Here is a 9,260-nt window from a genome sequence, read left to right on the forward strand (position 1 = left end):
GGTGCGGGCACTGCAAGCGGTTGGCGCCGGAATACGAGTCGGCCGCGACCCGGCTGAAGGGAATCGTGCCTCTCGTGAAGGTGAGCACAGGCTCCCGCGTTGGGGCCGACCCGGAGGCGGCCAGCGACCGGACTTCTGCTCCGCAGATCCGACGGGCGTCGTTTCTTTGATGCCTTGGAGCCCTAAAATAATCTGGAAGCCGATCCTTGCAGGGCTGCAGCCGCGCAGCTGGTGTGCAGAGGGTGTGTGAGCGCTCGCCCCAGCCGGGGAAATAGGATTGCTCTGAGCTGTGTGATGAGGCTGAGAGTGAGCACCGTGCTTCACATACCCATTGAGGCTTGCTGACCAGAGGAAGCTACAGTCTTTCTGCCACAAAACTTGTAGGGTTTTCTCAAATCAGAATCTCTCTCTTCCGTTATGGGAAGTGTCATGGAGTCTTGGCACCATGCCGTCCTGGTCAGGTCAGCCTGTTTTCTTCAGGTGTTATATGAACTTCAGGATTGATGAGGTGCTGAGAAATTCCTTGTCATTGATTGCAAGAAGCTATCCTTTCTAGTATTTTTTTGATGTGTAGTTTGGTGAAACTTGAAACTATTTAGTCTTTCCAGTATTTTCTCAAATATTTTTCTGGGCCTCTCACTATACCTGTGCTACCTCTTTCCCAGTCTGGGCTGTCCAGCAGCAGGCAGTGTGTGACAGATCCCTCTAGTCCCTTGGCTGGGTTGGGTGTGTTAGGGCTGATCTCAGGCTGAGTAGCAAGATTTCTTTTCCTTTAGGTTGACTGTACAGCAAACTCCAACACCTGTAACAAGTATGGAGTCAGTGGATATCCCACATTAAAGATTTTTCGAGATGGAGAAGAGGCAGGGACCTATGATGGGCCCAGAACAGCAGGTAAGAGCTGGTTGGCAGCGTCTGGCTTGCTGAGCTGCTGCAGGAGGCAGGCCCACATGTAACAGCTTAGTGTCCAGGGATGCAGAGAAGGTTCCCACCTACCCATACATCCCCCAACCCCTTACCGTTTCCAGAACTCTGTGCTGGCAAAGCCTGGGATGTTTATTTTCCCTTAAAGCTCTCCTTTAAAGGTGAAGGTTTCCACGTTAGCTCCTAGCTCCCAGGATGCTAGAAAGTTCCTCTGTGAAGCTGATGGGAGCAGTCCTTCAGTTCACATATGTCTTGTATGGGAGATGTGTATGGATTCTGCAGAAACAATTTTTGGTTTAGGAAGCTTGAAAAATGTGTTGTGGAACTTGGTATTGATCCCTTTAATTATTTTGCTAATCTTTCAAGATGGGATTGTCAGCCATCTCAAGAAACAGGCGGGACCTGCTTCGGTGGCTCTCAGTTCTGTGGCTGAGTTTGAGAAGTTCATTGGCGATAAAGATGCTTCTGTCGTGGGTGAGTAGAGGTAGTGCATCGTGAAATGAGTGGGCGCTGGGCTCTGGGAGCTTGTGTGGAAAGATCAGAGGCAGTACCACAGGCTGTAGCAAAAGAAATTCCAGATGGACATGAACAAAAGCACTGCTGGTAATGAGAACAATAAAGCCCTAGAACATGTATCCAGAGGGATTTAAAAACATCCAACCTGAAAGATTTTCACAACTTAGTTGGACAAAGCTTTCAGCAACCTAGTCTGGCTGGGGCTGGTTGTACTTCTAGTGGGAGATTGGACTTGAGGACCTCTGGGTATTCCTTCCAAACTTTTTTATTTTTTTCCTGGCCATCTGGCTTTGTTGGCTCCCCTGGTACCATAGTATATATTTTCCAAAAGTTGTTGCTTTCTTCGCTGGCTGACAACAGGTAGCTTTGGGTGTTGGAAGGTGCATTTGTTGGTCTGGTGTCATCAGAGGACTGTTGGCATCGGGTGATGTGTCTGTGGTTACATGTGGCTACAGCAGATGGTGCAGCTCAGGTGCCATCTTGTAGGTATAACCACATGAGCATTAATCAGCATTCCTAAACTTACTGTTATTAAGTGCCAGTGGCTGTTGTTATACAGTCACCAGTGGATGTCTGGGTGTTCAGGGGACAATTGTCCTTGGCTAAATGCCCAAGTTGGGCTTCTCCTGAGTACCATCCTGCTGCTGGAAAGGAGGGGGTGCAAGGAGATTCCAAAACATGGGAGAGAAGCTGTCGAAGGTAAAGGCCTCAACATGCATTGAAGGACTGGATTCAGGACTGATCCCAGTGCATTGTAGAGAAAAATGCTGAGAGCTGCAGAGGGTCCGCAGCTGGGTTGGTTTGAGGTCACAGTCTCCCTTTCTGCTGCAGGCTTCTTTGGTGATGCATCTGGGGATGCTTACTCGGAGTTCATGAAAGCAGCCAACAGCCTCAGGGATAACTACCGCTTTGCGCACACCACCGAGGAGCAGCTGGTGCAGAAGTACAGGGAAGATGGAGAGTAAGTTACTTAATACAAAGATTCCTTGTTATTGAGGCATTTGGAACAAATTCATGGATGCCAGTTGTTAACTGGTTTCACTTTCTAAACATAGCTTAAGGTCTGGTTTCTTCCCCAGCTGACAGTGGTGTTTCTTTTGAATTGAGATAGAAAAGTGTAAATGGGTAGAGGCTCTGAAGCATTCGTGTCTGCCTCTGGGTGGAAAGTATCTCAACAGAGACCTTTTACTTCCATATTCCTTGTTATGGTGGGAGTTTTGTTTCTCATTGTGGCCTGTGTCTGAATCATGGAGAAGGCTCTGACAGGTACACCTAATGCACTAGTGGCACCAAGAAGAAGCTAGACAGTGTTGTTTGAGCCATGAACGATGAGCGGGGATTGTCACTGGAGATTGGGTTCTTGCCTCATCCCTTGGACTCCCAGGGACATTTTGGACTAATTCACAACACCTGCTTCCCTGCAGAGGTATTGTCTTATTCCGTCCTCCACGGCTGACCAACAAGTTTGAGGAGAGCTCTATCAAGTATCCAGAAGACAAAATCACCAGTGGAAAGATTAAGAAATTCATCCAAGAGAACATGTGAGTGATTCTTCACCCGCAAATGTGACAGACTGGCTCCAGTTGGCTTTGTCCCTGTCAGAGCTTGTTTTCCCAGCTGGCATTGCTGCCACTCCCTGCTGCGTGTCTTGGCACTGCTTCACTTTGGGGACACCTTCTTGAAATCCTGGCCTGGCTGTTGGCATGCACTCTCCAGATTCTAACCACGATTCTGTTTAAAAACGGAATCTGTGAGAACTGTGCTAACTTTGGCCTTACTTGGGTCAGCTCTAGCCACTGATGTGGCTGGAGATGGAGATTTGACTCAGAATAACCTGGTACAGGAATGAGCAAAGTGTTTCTTCTTGAGGCCTGATCAGTCACGGCATTTAACACTCCCGGGTGGGAAGCAAGTGTGCTGTGTCAAGCCTGTTCTGGGGTCATGGACTCTGCTAATAACCTCTCTCGTTGACAGCTTTGGTATCTGCCCACACATGACTGAAGACAACAAAGACTTGATCCAGGGCAAGGACCTGCTGGTGGCATACTACGACGTTGACTATGAGAAGAATGCAAAGGGATCCAACTACTGGCGCAACAGGTGGGAGTGGTGGGGGGTAAATCAGCCTCGGACTGTTCCTGCCTTGCTGCAGTTCCATAGCTTGGGTGACAGTCCTCTGAAACCCTGCATGATTGCTCTTGCATCCCTGGTCCTTAGGGACTTCGACCTTACCCACAAACTGCCTCACTGCTGTGGTGTGCAATTCTGCCCTTCGTGCCTGAGGCCCTGGGGTCACGCAGGTGGAGGATGGAAACACGCAACACTTGCCTCAGTCACCACAAGCTTACTGGTCTGCTTCTCAGCACCATTTCTACAGGACTTGGCTCTGAAGAGCACTTTGTGCCGCTGAATTCCTAGCCCGATGTGCACGTCATCCTGAAGGGTGTCACATCATGTGGAAGAAAATGTTCCAAGAAATAATGCTTTGTGGTTTTGTTTGTTATTTTTTCCCCTCAGAGTTATGATGATTGCAAAGAAGTTCTTGGATGCTGGCCACAAGCTGTCTTATGCTGTTGCTAGTCGGAAAACCTTTGGCCATGAGCTTTCTGAGTTTGGTCTGGACAGCAGCGTGGGCGAGGCCCCTGTCGTTGCCATCAGAACTGCCAAAGGAGATAAATATGTCATGCAAGAAGAGTTCTCGTGAGTTCTTGAACTTGGTGGTAGTGGGTGTCACTTGATGGACTTTGGTCTAGAGGTCTCTGACCAGATGATTTAACGAAGCTTTCCTCCAAGCTTTGTTAGCTTGGAGGAAACAGGAAAGCTCAATGTTCCAGCTGGAAGATATAAGTGCTGGGTCAAAATGGCTCCTGCTCATGTGTTTTCCTGCTCTCCAGAAAGCTTGCAGCCCCTCCTGTTACACAAAGGGAGAGAATTTAATTCAAGATACTGAAATGTCTGGTTAGGAATTAGGGTGCAATAAAGGGCAGAAGGAATAGTTGTACCTTTCATTTTGAAAAAAACCTGAAGGATGCTGGAAGGCCTAAAACCTTGAATGGGATGTGCATCCAGCCTCCTGTCAGAGCCCTTAAGGACATCCTTGCACTTGTTCTGGGGTCTACTAAGCCAGCCCCAGACTGGCGCTGTCAGAGATACAGGTGGCATCTGTTGTGTGGGTGGAAGGAGCTTAAATAAGCCTTGAAAGTTTCCCCCTCTCATGCTGTGTGTGTGATGATGGCTGTAACATCACTTTTCTTTTAGCCGTGACGGAAAGGCTCTGGAGAGATTCCTGCAAGATTACTTTGATGGAAACTTGAAAAAGTACCTGAAATCAGAGCCTGTCCCTGAAAGCAACGATGGCCCCGTAAAGGTGAGTGGTGCTTATGGCTGCAGAGACACTGCTCAGCAGCAGCTTCCTGTGCCTATGTGAAGTGCTGGTAGTGTGGCACGGTGGCAACTCAAGAGGCCTCTGTGGTGATAGAGGAATTACTCACTCCCTTGTTCCACTGCAGCTTTCTGAGGCAAGGGAGACATGCAGCTTGGGTTCTGTTTTTTTCTCTCAGCATAGTAGCTGCTGCTTGGCCACAACAGTTACATGCTTCATGAATGCAGCAGCATCCAGATTTCCGGGGATTACGCAAAGGCCTGCCCTCTTGGCTTGTGCTCCCTCATGGCATGGTCTTCCTATTGGTTGTGACTGCACTATTTTACTGGTTGTGACTCCATGTTCATCTTATCATTGGGATCTGGTATAATTCCTGCCTTTCATCCTCCCAGGCAATTCTGCCCTGAGTAAGAACATTCCCTGGCCTGGCTTTTTGATGAGTGCCTTATACAGGAGTGTGAGTCACAGGATTCACAGATGTTTTTGGAGGGATGGGGATGGTCTCAGCCAGTCCTGCTAGGCTGATTGCTTGCTGGGATTAAAAAGAAATGGCTTTTATCTTCCTGCAAGGAGACCATATGCAGACCTCACTCAGAGGTAGTGCTGGTAACTTATGGCAGGTTTTTACCTGCATGGTGAAGATGAGGAGTGCTATGTTTGGTTGTTGTGCTGCTCGCTGTGCAGGTGTGGGAGAACCAGGTTTGGGTGGAGTGTGTGGAGCATGTCATATCACAGCCTCATCTCTGACTTGGAAGGAACTAACTGGTTGGATCAAACCTTACAGGTGGTGGTGGCTGAGAACTTTGATGAAATTGTTAATGCACAAGACAAAGATGTCCTGATAGAGTTCTATGCACCATGGTGCGGCCACTGCAAGAATCTGGAGCCCAAATACAAAGAACTGGGGGAGAAGGTAAGTCTGAGACTCTTGCAAATGTGAACTAGAATTTTGCAGCAGTAAATGATCCAGCAGGTTGTTTTTAGCCTCTGTGAAAATGGGGCATAGCTGTGCCTTCCTGAGGACTGCAAGTTTTGGTCTCTCTGTGGGGGGCAAATATCTCACAGCAGGATCTGTGGTAGCAACCACACTGGTATATTTGGTCTGTGTTCTTGGCTAGGGCACAGGATTATTCCCTGATTCAGTGGCTGGCCTCAACCGCCCAAGTTTCTTTTTGGGTCTTTTCCCTCTGCATGATGATAGTCTCCCATCTAGTGAGGGTTGGTGAAATGGCATTCCCTGTGCACTGTCCTCTGACACCACTGTCCCAGATTGTGCTGACTGCTGGGTTCCTGGATTTTGGAATTGGTTACTGATGGGTTCTTTCTACCCACAGCTCAGCAAAGATCCCAATATCATCATTGCCAAAATGGACGCTACAGCCAATGATGTGCCTTCTCCCTATGAAGTCCGAGGGTAGGTCTGACTGCTGTGTTACCACATGTCTGTCTCTGACCTCGGCCACAGCACTGAAGAGCTGAAAGAGCCTCACGGGGAAGGGTGTGGGGGTTGCCAGGCAGTAGCTAGGTGACTGCTGGGCAATGGCTAGATGTGGAAAAATCAAGAGTGAAAACAAAATACACTGATCTGCCTGGCTTCTCCAGGATTCTGGTGTCCTGGCTCTGCCTGGAGGTCTGTCCTGCTGCTTTGGAATCTTCTGTGATTCTGTTCCTGGGAATGTGAAAACAAATCCAGGCTTGCTGTTCCAAAAGCAGTTCAGCTAGCAAACTTGAACCTGTGAGCTCAGCCAGATCTGCGGGTGTGGCCCAGCTCTTGGAGGCCATACCTGGTGCCTCAGAGCCACTGAAGCACTGCCATGTTAAACCAGGGCAGTGTGGGATGTGAGTCCCTTCAGCTGGGGCTGGTCTTACAGAAATCAGAGCATGTCAGGAGCTCATGTGTTTCTTTTCTCTCTCCAGTTTCCCCACCATCTATTTTGCTCCAGCTGGCAAGAAGCAGAGTCCAAAGAAATATGAGGTGAGTGTTTTGCTGTTCTTGATGCTTTGTAAAGAAGTGAAGAGCACTCAGATGTTCAAATCATACTCAGGCCTCTTTAGAGTTGGGGGTGGCACCGTGTCCTGTTACCCTGGGAACAAACCTGATGGTACCTGATGGTGATGAATGCTCCTGCTGGGAGTGTTGTACTTTGTGCTGTAGGTCCTGGGGAGAAGTCTGCTTGCAGTCACCTGGGTCTCCTGCCTTGGCACCTGAATCCCCCTGAGGAGAGGGGAAGCCCATGGCAGGTAGAGGTCCTACCTGACTGTTGTTTGCTTTCTGCAGGGGGGCAGAGAAGTGAGTGACTTCATCAGCTACCTGAAGCGGGAGGCAACCAACACTCCCGTGCTGCAGGAGGAAGAGAAATCCAAGAAATCCAAGAAGAAGGTGAAGGAGGATTTGTAAAGTACCTACTTGCCACCTTGTCAGGATGAGCTCTGTGAATTGGGGAAGCACTGGTCAGACTGGGGCCAGTTCTGGGCTGTGGAGAGCCAGTGGCCATGTGGGCCGAGGGGCCCCAGCTGCTGTATCTAGTAATGTTTAATTTCCTGCCGTCTCTTAGCTGCACTGTTGTGGGGCTCCCCAGGCTGGTTTGTTTTGTGGTTTGGGAGGGGGTGGGGGTACAGTTATTTTCTAATTTTTTTTGTACATTTGGAGAAGTGAAACAATAAAATGACCCCCTTAAGAGCAAGTGTCCCTGTCTTGGGGCAGCCCATCAGACCTAACAGTGGGATCCTGCTCTTTGTAGGCAGCAGCTTCCTGCTGCAAGTTGTTCCCTGCAGTGAGCCCTCCTAGCCATTGAGTTCAGCCTTTAGTCCATTCTCCTCTTTCCTCAGCTGCCAGAGCCCCTCCAGAATGTAGCAGCGGCAGCTGTCCCGATGTGTTGGGCTTTGGGTGCTGCATTTGCACATGTTTTGGACTGGGGGACTCTGGTCACAAGTGCCTTTGCTGTCTGTGTGCTGCCCTAGCAAGCTCAGAAGTACTGTGACTGTTAGATCAGAGCAGTGCAGGCACATGGAGCAGGCTGGCAAGGGTTTCCCTCAGCAGCAGCAATAAATCAGCTTTGAAGCTGGTGCAGGAGTAGTCAGGTGTAGGGGGAGGAGTGTTAGTACCTACAGCCTCTATCTGAACACAGGTAGGGCCAGGGCCAAGGGTGTTTGTCACAGACTGGTGCTTGGCTGTGGTGAGGGTAGATAAGACCAGTTAATTATTCCTTCTCGTGCTAAGAAACAGGCTGGTAGCTGTGAGTCTCTCTTCAGCAGGGGGAGGAGTAGACCGTGTGGTATGGCCTGTGACTGACCCTCTGAGGGTGTTCTGCTGTCCTTTGGGAAGGGCAGGAAAGAGATGGGCTGATCAGGTAGGGGCTGTTGCCCTGGCTCTGGGTTCCTGGACTGCATGCAAGTTGAAGTGAAGCTCAGCACACTCAAAGTATTGTTGCATGGCAGCAGTTACCATGGCAAGAGCCAGAGCTTGCTTTCTCTGTGGATTCCTCCCCCACAACTCAAGGCCTGGGTATCTTATGTTTTGCTGCTGGAATACTCCAGGTACAGTAGGTCATACAAGGCTTATGGTGTACTTCTTTGACTACAGTAGCTGTGCAGTACAACAGTTTCTTTCTCAGCTACATTAGTATTGCAAACCACATCTACCTTCTTGTGCTCTGCTGCTGTGGCAGGTGCTCTGTCCCCTAATGCATGCAGGTGTTGAGGCACCTTTGGAGGAGCATGTGATGTCCGGTGGCCTCTGCACAGACTGGCAGGGGGCCCGCCCCGCCTGTCAGTCCAGCTAATTCCGGTGGCCTCTGCACAGACTGGCAGGAGCCCTGCACCTGGCTGTGGGCTCCAGGCACTGGTGCAAGGAAAAGGAATACAACAGGCTCCACTGACAGCTGGCAGTTGCCCATGGAACACCAAACTGGAGTTCTGCTTCCTTCATGGGCAGGGCAGTGCCCTCCATCAAGCCAAGGAGAGCCAGGGAAGTGGTTCTGATCCTGGCGTTGCTCCCTGGTTTGTGACTGTTCACCTGGTGGCAGCTGGGGCACTGAACACAGGTAAAACTCTTCAGCATGTTTGCCCCAGAGCATCACTGCTGCCAGAGCAGCCTGGGTGAAGTTAGCACAGCCCTGGGGAAGCTTTCTGGCAGGAGAGACAGAGGATGAGGAAGGGCTGTGCCGGTGGCTACCCAGATGTCCCTCACTGAGCTTCAATTGAGGAGGAACAGGCATTTGAGGAAGGATCTGTAGATTGTTGCCTGGAATACTTGGCAAACAGGATGGCTACAGACCTTGCTTTCAGTGAGACCTGCATGGAGAGCTGGTCCTGTGTAAGAGCAAAGCCACCACCCAAAGTAACACATTCCCCCACGCTGGCTCAGGCTTTAGCAAAAGATCTCCAGGTGCTTGGTTCTGCCTCTCCCCCTGCAGGGAGCAGGGAATGAGCTGGCCCC

General features: G+C 50.0%; 1 protein-coding gene across 1 annotated transcript in view; it reads left to right on the top strand.

Annotated features, from left to right (window-relative positions):
- PDIA3 (protein disulfide isomerase family A member 3) overlaps nt 1-7,506 on the top strand; it is an 8,225-nt gene extending 719 nt beyond the window's left edge. Inside the window, exons 2-13 of the mRNA XM_008638102.1 lie at nt 1-80; nt 777-894; nt 1,291-1,398; nt 2,272-2,401; nt 2,865-2,981; nt 3,415-3,540; nt 3,958-4,140; nt 4,699-4,807; nt 5,607-5,735; nt 6,157-6,236; nt 6,740-6,797; nt 7,101-7,506. Coding sequence (XP_008636324.1) covers nt 1-80; nt 777-894; nt 1,291-1,398; nt 2,272-2,401; nt 2,865-2,981; nt 3,415-3,540; nt 3,958-4,140; nt 4,699-4,807; nt 5,607-5,735; nt 6,157-6,236; nt 6,740-6,797; nt 7,101-7,220 — 1,358 coding nt within the window. The 3' untranslated portion in view covers nt 7,221-7,506. The remainder of the gene's footprint in view (nt 81-776; nt 895-1,290; nt 1,399-2,271; nt 2,402-2,864; nt 2,982-3,414; nt 3,541-3,957; nt 4,141-4,698; nt 4,808-5,606; nt 5,736-6,156; nt 6,237-6,739; nt 6,798-7,100) is intronic.
- The last annotated feature ends 1,754 nt before the right edge of the window (nt 7,507-9,260 follow it).

The sequence above is a fragment of the Corvus brachyrhynchos genome, unplaced genomic scaffold, assembly GCF_000691975.1.
Source record: "Corvus brachyrhynchos isolate BGI_N302 unplaced genomic scaffold, ASM69197v1 scaffold200, whole genome shotgun sequence".
In the NCBI taxonomy this organism is placed as follows: domain Eukaryota; kingdom Metazoa; phylum Chordata; class Aves; order Passeriformes; family Corvidae; genus Corvus; species Corvus brachyrhynchos.